Below are 16,283 nucleotides of genomic sequence, written 5' to 3'. Positions count from 1 at the left end.
TGCTTCAAATGGTTTTCTTCTTCCATTCGCCATTTATGAAATCATACTTATATGATACTAGCTTTTTGAAATCCAACTTTTTGGGCTCTTTCTAATTTAAGATTTGCAGTGCTTTGTTATTATTATTTTTTCTTGTCTTCATTGAAGAATTTAGTAAGAAGCGAACAGTTTTGGGCAGTTTTATGTTGTGTGCGTTGTTAAATTATTCACTAAAATCACACAATTCAGTTCCACAATGCATTGATGTATAATTATCCCACGCTATTGGTGAATGTTAACTAACATAAATGTTGGGAAATGGTGGAACTAGGAAAGTTTAATGACTTAAAGATTTTCTTTCACCTCGTTGGATTTCCTGTAATAAATCATAACAGAATGATTGTAAATAGATTGCAACTGTGGAGCACATCACAGGCAAATGTGGAGATTAACGTTTTTGTTCGTGGCACATTCTTGGGATACCATAACCCTGATTAAAAAATGGGCTAAAATGTTTGAGACGATTTAAAAGGTTTTAACTGATTAGTGAAAATGCTACTTAGCTTCAATACTCGATGCCTCTCACGTATAGGAAGACAATAAAATTAAAACAGATATATAATTAAGGGTGGGCATTTTACGGTAATTCTCCTTTTTGTTTGAAAAAAAAAACACTTTTGCTTTCTGAAGTATTGTCTCATGAGATTGCTCTTTTGTATGGGAAATAAAAATTAATGTGCTTTAAGGAGGATTGCAAATTCGCTTGTTTATATTTGTAGAAAGCTCATACAAAAACATACTCCATAGTACATTGAAGGATGTAAAATTAAGAGACACAGTACACTTTTGTGTGTCCTTAAAGACTGGATGAGAGAGAGTTTGGTTGTAGTATTTAAGGCATCAGGCTATCTATTCCTGCCCTGAGCATAAAGCCAATTTCGGTGACCTGAGTTAGGCCAGTCACTCTGTCTCAGCCCTAGGAAGAGGACAATGACAAACTGCTTCTGAAAAACATAGCCAAGAAAACTGAAAATGCCAATCTGAATGTATTGTTGATATTTTTGTTATTGTTGTTACACTGTGGTGGTGCAGTGGTTAGAATGCAGTACTGCAGGCTATTTCTGCTGACTGCCGGTTGCCAGCAGTTTGGCAGTTCGATTCTGGACGGCTCAAGGTTGACTCAAACTTCCATCCTTTCGAAGTCAGTAAAATGAGGAGCCAGATTATTGGGGCAATATTTTGAATCTATAAACTGCATAGAGAGGGCTATAAAGCACTGTGAAGCAATATCTAAGTCTAAGTGCTGTTGCTATTGCTATTATCCTGCTATGGGTTGCCTTTAAGGGAAAGCATCCCAAATTATATTGGTGTTATACTGTATATCTATAGCAGTTTGGCAGGATGTACAATGCTTTGACTTTACAATTTGTTTTTTATGTGGGGCCTTTGGTGCTCTCCAATCTCAGATGTTGCAGATGTTTCATTACCCAACTAGTTAACATCATCTGTGTTACAAGCAGTGGTGGGATTCAAATATTGTTGCCACCGGTTCGGTGGGCGTGGCTTGGTGGGTGCGCTTTGCATGCGTGCACACACTTTGCGTGCATGCGCGTGCACTTTGCACAGGCGTAGAGGCATTTTAACTCGCCTCCCGCAAGCCTGAACGATCCCGGTCGCTTCGGCAGCTTCCATGTGGTGCTATTCTGTGCCGCGCAAAGCAGCTGCGCTTCAAATTCAGTGGATAAAAATGAGTATGGGAGACCGGGCAAGCAGGTGGGCCCAACAGCAGCGCGGTGGAGAGAATCGGTTCCATCTTCGCTGCTCATCGCTACTACTGGCTTGCCAGAACCAGGCCAAACCGGTCAAATACCATCACTGGTTACAAGGTTATGAGGTTTGTTCTCATTTGAGCACCCCCTCCCTTCTAGCACTGATGATGTTACCTAGTTGGGTAATGAAATGTCTGCAAGAAAACAACCAAGCTGGGGCAGCAAAGATCCCACAGTTCGACCCAGTTCAAATATTCTCTTTCATCCATATTTGTATATGTTTGTATTCCTTTTGCTTTGTCTTCCATAATTGCCTTTATTTTTATTCATTTATTATTGTTGTTCTATCTATCTATATTTACCTATTGCAGAACGAAGACACGGTTCAATGTGTAAACCTTCCTCATCTCCAGCATCTCCAGGACCCTGCAATTCCAGGGCATGCCTAATACAGATGAAGCCGAAATCCTGCATCAGTGGCCATAACTCCGTAAACAACAACAACACAAAGCCATTCAAAACTCCCAAAGACAATCTCATTACCTCTAGTAGCAAACAGCACATGGTTTTTTCTTCAAAGGTCTCGAGAGATAAACCTTGGTAAGCTGGTACTCTTGCAAATCTCTTGATTTCATATTCTTTTCTCAGTATTAGATTTCCAATATTAGATTTCTGTCTAGTTGTTTTGGCATGCAGGGCCCTAGAGCGCCATCCTGAGGGGAGGAGTTGAAACATTTTGTGTCCAGGTTGTGAGGGATGCCCAATGAGTGGTAAGGTGTCCCAGAGGTGGCGCTCTCACTTCACAATCAGGAGGCTGCGAGTTCGATCCTAGGTAGAGGCAGATATTTCTCTCTCTGGGCACAATGGGAATACGTCTGCTGAATGCAACACCACATTGGTGACAGGAAGGGCATCCGGCCAGTAAAACCCTCAGCTCCATTCAGTTGCCCAGACTCCACCCTGCAAGGGATTTGGGGGTCATTAAAAGAGATGATGATGACATAAATATATACATACACATACACATATAGATAAACATATACATGCAGTCTTTGACTTACAACAGTTCATTTAGTGACTGCTTGAAGTTACAACAGCACCAAAAAAGTGACATGATGATTTTTCACCATGACCATGCCGCATGGTCACTTGATCAAAATCTGGACACTTGGCGACTGGTTCATGTTTAGGACAAGCAGTCAATGGGGGAAGTCAGATTCGCTTAACAACCATGTTACTAACTTAACAACTGCAGTGATTTACTTAACAAACGTGGAAAGAAAAGTCATAAAATGGGGCAAAACTTACTCAAGTCTCATACAACATAATTATGTTGTGCGAGACTTTTTCAAGATTAAAAGTAAAGGAAACTTTCCTAATGGGCTCTTCTAGCATTCTTATGGAAATTTTAAGATTTTTTTAAAAATTCCACTTCAGATATTTGTGTAATGTCTTACAAAATAGCAATCAGAAACAAAATGCTCTCAGAAAGGAAACAAATGTGGTTTTATTTAGAAACAAGCATGGTTTCAATTAGTTGCATTAGCGTACAAAATGATTTCAGCGCCAAACTTTTTGAGCTCATAATGCTCCGGTTTGGGTTTGAAATGAGTGGTTCTAAACTTAGCAGGAATATTCTGGAGTGGTCTTGGCAAGTTTAAGGTGTGTGAACTTCAACTCCTGGCTGGGGAATTCTGGGAGTTGAAGTCCACACATCTTAAAAGGTTGAGAAACACTGGATAGGAAATCATCCAGAAGACTTGCCATATAAAATAGTTAGACATCGCCTCTCTTTTAGGATTAAAAGTTATTTGAAAAATCAACCTAAACCTCATAATTGGGAGGGGAAAAAGTCTGCTTCTGAGATGGTTGAAAACAAGTTATTTATATCACCAATGAATAGCGATCATAAAATCTTAAATGGGTAAATATGTTTTGTCAAATAGTGATTTAAGCAAAGAGCACAGGTAAGCTGTGGTCATTTTGATTATTCTTTGTTGTACTTTTTTCAGTTCTATGATACGCTTCTTTAGATTGCAGGAATAGATATCAAAACTTCCTAGTTTTCCCTTAGTGCAGATAGTCCTTGACTTAAAACCACAGCTGAGTCCAAAATTTCTGTTACTAACAAGGACAGCTGTTAAATATATTTGGACCCATTTCTTGTCACAGTTGTTAATAGGAGTAACATAGTTGTGAAGTGAATCTGGCTTCCTCATTGACTTGGCTTGTCAGAAGGTCTCAAAAGGGGACATTGCAACAGTCATAAGTATGAATTGGGTAACCATATGTCTGAATTTTGACCACGTGACCATGGGGAAGCTGCAATGGTCATAAGTGTGAAAAATCTTCGTAAGTCCCTTTTTTTCCAGTGCCTTTCTAACTTCAAACGGTCACTAAATGAACTGTGTTGTAAGTCGAGGACTACCTGTACATGAAAATGGTTGGTCCAGTTTTTTGGGCCATTTTGAGCTTTTAGGGAGCCTTTAAAATTGTAATGTAATTTCATCAGTGGTTCCATCAAAATTAAAAAACAAACTTTCTCCCAAATTGCACCTGAAAAAGGCAGTCCTGTCACGTGCGTGATGTTAGCCCTACCCATTCTGCAGCTTTTCACCACAGCAAAAATATTAATCTAATGACCCTTGATTGTCAAAAAGTTGATTGCTTCTGGTCTTAGAAAGAAGCAAAGAAATATAGCTACTATATGAGTTGGCCTGTCAGTTGACCAGATCTTTAAACAGAGTGTCCTCAACTTACAACCACAATTGGGAGCACAATTTCCATTGCTAAGTGAGGTGTTTTTTTTCATGACCCTTTTGCCACCATTGTTAAGATGTTTTCACTACAGTTACGTAAATAACACGTTCCTGATTATGAGAAATTTAACAGGGCCCCGAAACATTAACATGAAGTTTTGGTTCAGTTTTGATTTCTTTAAGAGAAGGGAGATGTTTCATAATTCAGCTTCATATATAATACTAGGTGGTCATCATTTCAGAGATGTTTCATTACATAAACGTGGGAAATAGAATGCCCGTGGGTGGGCAGCAAAACAGCGGAGCAGAAATGACTTCCGACTTCCTGCCGTCTTCCCCAATGACTTTATTACTGGAAAGCCGGCAGGGAAGGTAAGAAATCACAATCACATGATGTGGCTGATAGTGGCGACACTGCAGTGGCCACACTTTGCGAATACAACTCATGTGAAGACCCTTGAAATTTCAGTTACACAGAAGGAAGGAGCTCAGATTTTGTACACATTTTCTTAAGTTAAGTGGATTTGAGGTATTTTGATTCAAATTTTTTTTTACTCTGTGATGCACCGTTTGGATGACTTGAACATTACAGAAGACAGGAGAAGCTTAGTAGTATATAGATATACATGTATGCATGGTTCTCTAACATGTTTTTAGCACAGCAATAATACTGATATATACCTGACAGAAACAGATTAGTGTGAAGTGACTTGGACTCTGCTTTACTGGTAAAACACATAATTGGAATTGATTTAACTGGTTTGATTACTCTGTGTGTGATATAGATGTGTCGTGAGACAATATTTCAAAAGCATAAGAAAAGAAACAGGCAAAGAAAGCTTTGGGGGTGCGATATTTTTTCCCCCCTGATTGTGTATCAATCTCTTATTAGAATTAAGTCTAAAAATCAAGCTTGCACATAGTTGAAATATTGATAATAGGAAATCTAAAAATTGGTAAAATCATGGAATAATATCTGCCATATTATTTTATACCAAAGCCAATCTTTTATGTCTTAAAATGCTGATAGTTTTTAATACTAACAGATTTATAGTAAGCAGCCAGTAATTATGTAAAATTTTACAGAACCAATGCTAGTATGTCACTAATGCTGATGATGTTAGCTAGTTTGGCTAATGAAACGTCTGCAAGAAAACAAGCAAGCTCAGAGAGCACCAAGGACCCTTCACTTATTTGCCAAAGTGAAATTTTAATTCCTGTGTTAGTGTCACATAGAAGAAAGGCAAGGTAATGTTAGTATGAGTGGTGCAGAAAATATGTCTTGAAGACTTCCCCCCCATTTTGGTGTTTCAGTGTTCCTGTTCCAGTAGTCAGCCTAGAGAAAATCCCTAACCTAGTGAAGGCAGATGGTGCCAACGTTAAAATGAACTCGACGGCCGCTCCTGCCATCGCCACCTCCTCCGCCTCTTCATCATCCACCATACCTGCTCCAATCAAGTCCGCGTTGACATCCAAATCGGTGCCGCCGTCGCCTGAAAAGATTCTAAACGGCAAAGGCATCCTAGTGCCAACCGTAGACAAGAAGCACCAAAACAGCACTAAAAACAGTAACAAGTCTTACAAGAGGGTTTCAGGTAAGTGACACCAGCAGCACGACTTAGTGAGATGCCATCCTTCTTCGTTAGGGACCTCTGGTGGCTGAGTGGCAAGTGATGGCGCCAGGGGTGGGCTTAAAAAAATGTAGCAACTGGTTCTTTGCCTGGTTGCTGAATGGGCATGGCCTAGTCTGCCTCCTGCACCATGACGAGGAGGCCGTTTTTGCCCTCCCTGTGCTCCGGATACTTTCCTCAAGCCTCCAGGAGGGTGAAAACTGCCTTCTTTCTGGAGCCCATTTCTGGCCTTCTGGGAGACCTGTTTTTCACCCTCCCCGGGCTCCGGAGGCTTTCTTTGAGCTCCGCGAGGGCAAAAACTGCCTCCCCGGGCTCCGGAGGCTTTCTGGAGGCCGGAAGCAGGCCAGTTTTTCGCCCTCTCTGAGTATCCACACGGGCCCTGCACTTATCTGGGATCCAAAACGGGCTGTGTGGGGACTCCTGGGAGGGGAGGGGCAGGCAGAGACAGCCAGGGGTGGGATTTGCCAGTTCACTGAACCAGCTATCAAATTAACAACCGGTTTGCCCAAACCGGGGCGAACTGGTAGCAGCCCAACCCTGGATGGCGCCCTAGCTGTTTAAGAAACCGATTGTCCTCCCAAGATTGCTCTTTTCCAGCTTTCTGCTTAAAATATCCATCAAATGAGAGGGCTCTCATTTTGTGAGCCACCGTTGCAGCATAATTTGGCCAAGACAAGATAGAGGTACTCCTCGCCTTAGGATCACCATTGAGCCCTTTTGTGGCTAAGCGAGACATTTCTTAAGTGACTTTTGGCCCCATTTTACCCCATTTCTCGCCGTGGGCCCTTAAGGGAATCCCTGCAGTTATTAAATTAGCAGCGTGGTGGGTTAAATGAATCTGGCTTACCCAGATGAATCTGGCTTTGCTTCTCAGAGGGTCAGAAAAAGGGGATTACATGACACCCCCCCCCCCCGGGATATTGCAACCATCATAAGTAGGAGTCAGTTGCCGAGGGTTCCAATTTTGATCACGTGACCCAAGTGTGCGAAAACGGTCATCCGTCACTTTTTCCAAGGCCGTTTTTAACTTCAAACGGTCCCTAAAATGAACTGTTGTAGGTTTGAGGCCTACCTGTATAAATTCTCTGAAACCAAGAGGTTGGTTACCTCATGGATCACATCAGTGGAACTTCTCAGACTGCTCTCCAGGTTATCTGGACAATAAATAACAGATTAGGTAGAACCAAAGGTTATTTTCCACCCTATTAGACTTGGGTCTAACCCAGTGCTCACTGGCACTCATGATAGAGCAGTCGGTTTTTCTCCCAATGAGAAATGCCACACCTGGATAAGGTAGGTGTCCCATTTCCATGTCCCATCAATCAACATTGCCTTCATGTGAACCTTCATCCCTGCCTGTATTGTTTGCCACCAAGGTTTGTTTTGTCTTCCGCGCGCTGTTACGATGACATCCCTTTGCTGCCCACCGGGAGTTTACCAACCCTTCAATTATGACTGCAGTTTTAAAAGTGAAGAGAGAGAAAACTGAAATCCTGAAAAGCAGAATATAATTGGACGGCTCCCCGAAGCCGAAAGCCTTCTGATAAAACAATCAGAGCGAAGGTTGCTTGGAGACTCAGGGAACCATTCAGAACTGCTTTATTGGACAGGTCTAATTCCTATCGCTTCAGGCAGTCCTCGACCTAACGGAGCCCCAAAATTTGCTGCTGTTCAGCGAGACATTTTGTTCAGTGAGTTTCGCCCCATTTTATGACCCTTTCTTTCCTCTGTTGTTAAGTGAATCTGGCTTCCCCATTGACTTGGCTTGTCGGAAGGTCGCAAAAGGGGATCTCGGGACACAGCAACCGTTGTAAATATGAGTCAGTTGCCAAGCACCTGAATTTTGATCGCATGGTGATGGGGATGCTGCAATGGTCATAACTCTGAAAAATGGTCGTAAGTGAGTTTTTTCAAAACTTTGAAAGGTTATTAAAGGAATGATTGTAAGTTAAGGACTATATGTAAATATACACAGTCTTGTTAGGACTGTGCCATAGATGGCTAGCATTTTAATAAAAATTCAGTAAAATAATTAACAAGCTTCTTAATTTTCTTAAGTACAGGCAGTCCTTGACTTACAACAGTTCATTTAGTGATCATTTGAAGTTACAATGACACTGAAAACAAGTCACTTATGACCATATTTAACACATATGACTGTTGCAGTCATCCCCATATGATCAAAATTCAGACCCTTGGCAATTGACTCATATTTATGACGGTTGCAGCATCTGGAGGTCAACAAAGGAAAGTCAATGGAGAAGACAGATTCAGTTAACAATGGTGTTATTGACTTAACAACTGCAGTGGTTCCCTTAATGGTGGGAAGAAAGGTCAGAAAATGGAGCAAACATTCACTTAAACAAAGGTCTCACTTAGCAGCAGAAAGTTGGGGTTGAACTGAGGACTGTTGTGGCCTGCCAGCAGCCAGCAGAGCTGGCGGCAGACTCAAACAGTGAGGAGGTTGGGGAGGAACATGGGCCAGTCCTGGATTCTGGGGAAGGCTCTGATGAGGGCTCTGCGTTGGAGGCAGAGATGGGACCAGAACCATCTGACAGTTGTCAGCCGCCTTCGGAGCTGGAGATCAGTGGGGCAGAAGAACGGCTGGAGCCTGTTCCCAGTGTGCGCATGTGCAGAGCTGCCAGAAGAAGGGAACAGCTAAGGAACAAAGGTTGACTCAGGAGTAAAGCCACGGGTAGACAGTGAATGGCCCCTCCCATAGGGAATAAAGAGGACCAAAAGGGGAGGGATGTTTGCAGGAGACAATTAGTTCGTTTAATTAGGGTGAAGATTTGTTTGTGACTCTCAGAGACTCCTTGTCAAGTCTTTCCTTGGACAGTGTTGCACTTGGAAGCTATCGGCCTGGCAGCTCTCCAAGCCTGATAAGGTCTGTGGTTATAATTCACCCTTGAAAGACTGTTTGCCAGGACTTTGCTGGATGTGAATGAGAGGAATTCACATTAGCCTAATAAAAAGGGGTTTTGTTGGGACAAGGAGTCTGCTTTGTGATTTTGGGAAGCCTAGGTCAGAACAAGGACTACCTGTAGCGATGGGATTAGACCTGTCCAACAGAGCAGTTCTGAAAGGCTGCATTTAAACCCTATTGTCACATGAACCTCTAGCGAATACTAAATTGTAACTTGGCTCGGTAAGGAAAACATTTCAGTGTTTTCATTGGCAATGGCAGAAGTTATGAAGGGAGTTAAAACAGTGACTTCCTGCATCCCATTGCATAAGAGTGAACAGCTGTAGCAAGTTTCTCAGCCTAGTGACTCCTAATGTGTTGGATTGTCACAAAGTTAACACATCTGTCTACACTACAGCAAGTTTGCACTGCCGTTTTAATTTCCGATTTATAACAGAATAACAGAATTGGAAGGGACCTTGGAGGTTTTCTAGTCCAGGGGTGTCAAACTCAAGGCCCGGATCCAGCCAGGGGGATGCTTAGATCTGGCCCGTGGGACTGGCCTGGAAACAGCAAAGGACCGGCCTGCCAGTGAAAATGGGGCATGGAGGGGGGCTGCCCCCCCCCCCAGCTCCGTTTTTCGCTGGCAGAGGGCTATCAAAACAAACTAAAAACAAAAGGAGAAACGTTTCCTCTTTTGCATTTGAACCTGCAAGAAGGGACAGGAAAGGAGAAAGGGAAAGAGGGAAGACAAAAAAAGGAAGGGAAGAGGGGAAGGGAACAAGGAAGGAAAAAGAAGGAAAGGGGAAGGAGAGGAAGGAAGGAAGGAGAAGGAAGAAGGAAGGAAAAAGAAAAGGAGGTGAGGAAAGGACAAAGGGAAAGAGGAGAGAGAAAGAAAAAAGAAAGGAAGAGGGGAAGAGAGCAAGGAAGGAAAAAGAAGGAAAGGGGAAGGAAGAAAGAATGAAGAGGGAAGGAAAAAGAAGAGAAGGAAGGAAAGGAGGGAAGGAAAGGAAGGAAGGAAGGAGATTTTAGTGAGAGGGAAGGAAGGCCTCAGGGAAGTCCTGTCTTAGCACTTGGCTGCCACAGGTGTCCCTGACAGGAGTGGCGTCAAACTGGCTACATGTCCCCCCCATCAGCTCTCCGAGGTCAAACACAACCCTGATGTGGCCCTCAATGAAATAGAGTTTGACACCCCTGTGCTGGTCCAACCCCAAAACCCGATACCATTTCAGACAAATGGCGGTCCAATGTTTTCTTAAAACCTCCAGCGATGGAGCCACTCACAAAGCTGGCCCCTTTTTATTCCGGGTGAGCCTTTTCCCAGTGGGACTCCCCTTCTCTCCCTCCATGGCGAACCCTTTTCCCACTAACCGGAGGACTCAACATCGCAGTATCAGCCAACTGCAACCAGCGGACAGCTTCCATTTTGAGAAGGACCGAAGCAGGATCCCACAACGGCAGGCTTCCCTCCCCGTATACTGTTGTTTATTTTAATTTAATTCATTTTATTTCCCCCCACCAAACGTTTTAACAACCTCCACTTTGGAGGGAGCAGCCGAGAGGCAATCAATCACGGTGGTTCTTCCGTGGCGCAAAAAAACCCACAACCCCAGCTGTGTGATGTAGCCTTTCCTAGCCGTGTCCTCGCTAGGGTAACTAAAGAGTATCCTCTTTCTCAGCATGGGCTGTTCCTCAATTGGAGTCTGGTGTTCTGTACTAGGTGCCAGAATGCAAGAACGTGGTCACCAAAGAGGAAAAGAGGAATCTCTGAGAAGGGTGACAGAAGGTCCAGCGGGCAAGTCATATAAGGAGAGGCTGAAGGAGCTGGGTATGTCCTACTTAGAGGAGACCAAGGGAAGGTCCATCCTTGTGAAATGATGAGAAAGAACAGGAGGGACCCCAGGTGGGGGGGAGGGAAGGAGAGGGGGGTGTTTCATCTCTTTCAACCGTCTGATTTATGTGTCAGGACAATCCATGGTCAGGCATGACATTAAGTCTTGAATCTGCATGTTCCAACCCCCCGTCTCCTTCACACACACACACTCCCATTCTTTATGTGTTCCACCTCCCTCTGTAAGTTCTGTTAAGCGGTGGTATCCAGGTGGCAAAATGTGGGTTTTATATGGTTTACTTGCCCAACTTGGGGCGGGGGGGGGGGAGGAATGAGGAGGAAGGGGGAGTAGGAGGAGAAAGAGAAAGGAGCAGGAGGAGGGAGGGAAGAGGAGCAGGAGCAGGAAGAGAAAGGGGAGGGGGGAGGAGAAAGGGAGAGGAGAACACGAGAAAGAAGGAGCAGGAGAAAGGGAGGGAGGAGGAGGAGGAAGAGAAAAGAGGAAAGGAGCAGGAGGAGAAAGGAAGGGGAGTCCAGTTAGAGAAAATGCACTATTTTTACACATCTCTTTTGATGTGCAGTCTTGCCGTGTCTTTTCAGTTTTTGCATAATTTTATGTTGTTGCTTTTTCTTTAAAGAACCTATTTATATATTTTTAAACAGAAAGAGAGTTTGACCCAAATAAACATTGCGGAGTATTGGACCCTGAAACTAAGAAACCCTGCACAAGGTCACTCACCTGTAAGGTAAATTTTCTTCCTGGTTCAGATATAACAATCCTATTGATAGTTGTTTCAGGCGTGCTTGCTGAAGGCTATAGTTATTATTCTGTCAGAATATTTGCAGGTCACTGTAAAATTATGATGTCTGTGCTTCAACTCCCAGAATTCTAGTACACTGCTACCTTGGTACTCGTCATCAATTGCTTCTGGGAAATGAGATGAGTACCAAAAATGAGTATCAAACAGTCCCATAAGAAATAATATAGCAATAGCACTTAGACTTATATATCACTTCACGGTGCTTTCCAGCCCTCTCTAAGGAGTTTAGAGACTCAGCATATGGTCCCCCAAAATCTGGGTCCTCATTTTATTGACCTCGGAAGGATGGAAGGCCGAGTCAACCTTGAGCCGGTCAGAATCGAACTGCAGATTGTGGGCAGAGTTAGCCCGCAGTACGGCATTTTAAGCACTGCACTACCAGGAAGAAGAATGAAAAAGGGAAGGAAGGGAAGGAAGGAAGGAAGGAAGGAATAACAACAGTACTTAGACTTATATGCTGCTTTGCAGTGTTTTACAGCCTTCTCTAAGCAGTTTACAGAGTCAGCCTCTTGCCTCCAACAATCTGGGTCCTCCTTTTACTAGTGGAAGGCTGAGTCAACCTTGAGCTGCTCAGAATGAAACTGCTGGCTGTGGGCAGAATTCGCCTGCAATACAGCATTCTAACCACTATGCCACCAGGAAGGAGAATGAGAAAGGGAATAAGGGAGGGAAGGAAGGAAGGAGAGGGGGAGGGATGGAGTAGTAGTAATAGCACTTAGACTTATATACCGCTTTCCAGCTCTCTCTAAGTGGTTTACAGAGTCTGCCTATTGCCCCCAACAATCTGGGTCCTCAATTTACCAACCTCGGAAGGACAGACGGCTGAGTCAACCTTGAGCTGGTCAGGATCAAACTCCAGGCAGTGGGCAGAGTCAGACTGCAATACTCATTGTCCCACCAGGTAGGAGAATGAGAAAGGGAATAAGGAAGGAAAAGGAAGGAAGGAAGGAAGGAAGGAAGGAAGGAAGGAAGGAAGGAAGGAAGGAAGGAAGAAGAGAGAGAAAAGGAAGGAAGGAAGGAAGGAAGGAAGGAAGGAAGGAAGGAAGGAAGGAAGGAAGGAAGGAAGGAAGGAAGGAAGGAAAGAAAGAGAAAGGAAGGGAAGGAAAGGGAAGAAAGAAAGAGTACCTTTGAGACAACCATGAACTGGATGACTGATAATCTCTGTAGACAGAAGAATGACATGGATTTGAGGAAACTCCTTCTAATGCTCATCTGCGATAAATATAGAGTCCTCTAAAATGGCAGGAAGAATTTCCTATTGTTAATGATCATTATTATTATTATTAAAGTGGGATCTTTTGGAAGGGCTTTTTCTTACTCAGCAGCTGGGCTGCGTTGCCTTTCTTGATATAAACCTTCAACTGAACTCCTTCCAGCCTACCCATCAAACCAGCTGGTGTCCTCCAGGTGTTTTGAACTACAGCTCCTATAATCCCCAGCCATGCTGCCTTTAATTAATAGAAACTAACAACCTCCGAACCCCTTGCAGATCGCACGTTGCGTACCCTACTCTTAGCAGCAAAGGAATATTTCCCTCTGGTACAGATTCCACAGATGACATAAACTGACTATAGAATAGGGTTGGAAGGGACCTTGGAGGTCTTCTAGTCCAACCCGTGGCCCATATGTCATCCGGTTTATTTTCCAATATCATACTTAATGTAAAGAGAGAAGGAAAGAACGAGAAACCTTGAATTTCTCTTAAGAGTTGAATCTCTTTGGATTTCAAAGAGAAACTTTGAACAAAGAAAAACTCTGAATCTCTTGCCACAATTATTTTAACCCTTTTTAAATATTTTTTAGACTCATTCTCTTAACTATCGGAGAGCAGTTTTAGGTCGCAAAAAGCAGTTCGACATCCTTCTAGCCGAACACAAAGCTCGATCCCGGGACAAAGAAGTGACGAAAGACAAGGAACACCCACAATCCGCAAGGGAAGCGCATCAAGGCCAACTCACCTCAGGACCAGATGCTGTAATGGGAATACCTGCGAACTCTGGGCAAGAACTTAAAGGCGCATCACCTGTCAAATCTAGGCAGCCCAACTCAGTATTTCCCAGGTGAGCAATATCTGGCCTTAAGCTGTAAGTCCTTTGTACAGGTAGTCCTTGACTTACTACCAGAAGGGAGCTTAAAATTTGTGTTGCTAAGTGAGATGTTTGTTAAGGGAGTTCTGCCCCATGTTATGACTTTTCTCGCCATAGTTGCCAAGTGAATCAGTGCAGTTAAATTAGTAACATGGTTGTTAAGTGAATGTTGTGGTTGTGGTTCCCCGGCAGCCTGTGCAGACGGCAGCGGAATCAGACAGTGGGGAAGTAGGGGGACCAGTCACGGAGTCTGGGGAAGACTCGGATGAGAGTCCTACGTCCGATGCAGAGATGGGGCCAGGACCATCTGGGAGTGGGGTGCTGACTCCGGATCCTTCAGAGTCTGGCAGCAGCAAGGCAGAGGAACAAGGGGAGCCTGTTCCCAGTGCGTGTATGCACAGAGCTGCTAGAAGGGAGAGCAGCTAAGACAAAAAGGGTGACTCGGGAGTATATTTCCCAACTTTTAAACTTCCAACTGCATAGTAAATCAACTAAAATTGGGCTTGAATTGATATGAAGCTGCAGAACGCAGCAAAATTTCGCTACATGTTTCAGCTTTAATAGGAAACCTTTAACTCAAGTCTTTCTGACTTTAAATCCCTGTGCGTATGGTCAGATTATCTGGATATTTTGTCAGAGGTCAGTCTCACCAGATCCCAAGGAATTTAACTGCTACGTAAGGGTTATTTATTTATTTTTATTTGTCAAGCATGTATTAGATAACAGATATAATTAGAACATGATTATGATTATGATTACATGAAATGGGTATAAATAAAAAAAACATTAGGACAGGGACGGTAGGCATGTTGGTGCGCTTATGCATGCCTCTTAGAGACTTCTTAGGAATGGGGTGAGGTCAATAGTGGATAGTTTAATAAGGTTAAAGGAGTGTGGGTTAAAGGATGTAACAACAGAGTCAGGTAGTGCATTCCAGGAATTGGCCACTCTGTTGCTGAAGTCATACTTTCTGCAATCAAGTTTGGAGCGGTTTACATTGAGTTTGAATCTGTTGTGTGCTCTTGTATTGTTGCAGTTGAAGCTGAAGTAGGCATTGACGGGTAGGACATTGCAATGGATAATTGTATGTACTACGCTTAGGTCTGACCGAAGGCGGTGCAGTTCTAGGTTGTCTAGGCCTAAAATTTCAAGACAGGTGGCATAAGGTATTCTGTTGCGAGTAGAGGAGTGGGGGACTCTTTTTGTGAAATATCTCTGGACTCTCGATTGTGTTAATCCGATATGCAATGCAATATCCAGACAGATGAGCTGTATTCGAGAATTGGTCTAGCAAATGTTTTGTATGTTCTAGTTAGCAGTACAATATTACCAGAGAAGAAGCTATGCAGGATTAGGTGAACAACTAACTCTTAATGCTTTTTTGGCAATGCGATTATAGTGGGCTCTGGCACTTGGATCATCAGAGATGAGTCCTCCAAGGTCCTTGACAGAGTGAGGCTCATCTACGAGGTCGTGTCCATCCAGCTTGTATTTTATGTTCTGATTTTTTCTTGCCAATGTGTAATGTGTTACACAAGTTGCTTCTTAAATTAACCATCTCAATGGGCGTTTTTTTTTTCCTCCTTTCTTTCTGGGAAATAACCTTTAGAACTTCGTTGCTGAACCTGATGTGGCCCTGTGACTTTTTTTAAAAATCAAATTTATCTAGCCACCCATTTTACAGACGTGATGTTTTCACCTCTCCTCAGATCCTCCTCGTCAAACAGCATAAACAGCTGCACCTCTTCAAATCACAGCGGGAACGTACAAGAATTGCCTCTCCCAGCCCTGGCAGGAGATTTGCTGTGCAGGTTATCCAGCGATGAAGGAGAAGGAGAAGGAACCGAAGAAGCCGAAAAATTAGACTGCTCCTATTCGGGGCACCATCCTCGGCCGCTTGGGGTATTCTCTCCTTCCCCCCCACCCCCATAATCTTATTTGTTGGTGGCATATAAGGCCAGCTGAATGTTAGGGTTACGTCCAGCGTTCAGAAGAGACCTTTGATAATTTGCATTGGCACAAAGGAGCACATTTTTCAGTGCATTTAAGGAGCTCTTGATCGGCTGCTTTAAAAGCTTCCTCTGGCTGTCTGCAGATGTGCAGTATGTGCTCTTAGACCAGGGATATCAAACTCAAGGCCCAGGAGCTGGATTCCGCCTGCAGGGTGCTTAGATCCGGCCCACAGGGTTGGCCTGGAAATAGCAAAGGAGCTCTGTTTTAAAACGAAAGGAGAAATGTTTTCCCCTTTTGCATTTGAGCCTGCAGGAAGGGGCAGGAAAGGAGAAAGGGAAAGAGAAAAAGAATTAAATATGGGAAGAGAGAAAGGAAGGAAAAAGAAGGAAAGAGGGGAAGGAAGAAGAAGGAAAATGAAGAGGGAAGGAAAAAAGGAAGGAAGGAAGGAAGGAAGGAAGGAAGGAAGGAAGGAAGGAAGGAAGGAAGGAAAGGAAAGGAAAGGAAAGGAAAGGAAAGGAAGGAAGAGGTGAAGATGTTAATGAGAGTGAGAG

The 16,283-nt window shown here is 43.5% G+C and overlaps 1 protein-coding gene across 8 annotated transcripts in view; it reads left to right on the top strand.

Annotated features, from left to right (window-relative positions):
- The window catches only part of ATXN7L1 (ataxin 7 like 1), a 74,399-nt gene that overhangs the window by 47,530 nt on the left and 10,586 nt on the right, over nt 1-16,283 (top strand). For 5 of the 8 annotated variants that reach the window (XM_026677197.2, XM_026677194.2, XM_087967789.1 and 2 more), the window contains 6 exons: nt 2,120-2,348; nt 5,822-6,102; nt 10,764-10,871; nt 11,535-11,617; nt 13,496-13,752; nt 15,489-15,681. In XM_026677197.2, coding sequence (XP_026532982.2) covers nt 2,120-2,348; nt 5,822-6,102; nt 10,764-10,871; nt 11,535-11,617; nt 13,496-13,752; nt 15,489-15,681 — 1,151 coding nt within the window. The remainder of the gene's footprint in view (nt 1-2,119; nt 2,349-5,821; nt 6,103-10,763; nt 10,872-11,534; nt 11,618-13,495; nt 13,753-15,488; nt 15,682-16,283) is intronic. The other 3 variants (XM_026677195.2, XM_087967790.1, XM_087967793.1) reach the window with 1 other exon arrangement.

Source organism: Notechis scutatus, chromosome 6 (genome assembly GCF_049901735.1).
Source record: "Notechis scutatus isolate UNSWTSFEM ecotype Mainland chromosome 6, rNotScu1.2, whole genome shotgun sequence".
Classification (NCBI taxonomy): domain Eukaryota; kingdom Metazoa; phylum Chordata; class Lepidosauria; order Squamata; family Elapidae; genus Notechis; species Notechis scutatus.
This window is presented reverse-complemented; position numbering and strand designations above follow the sequence as displayed.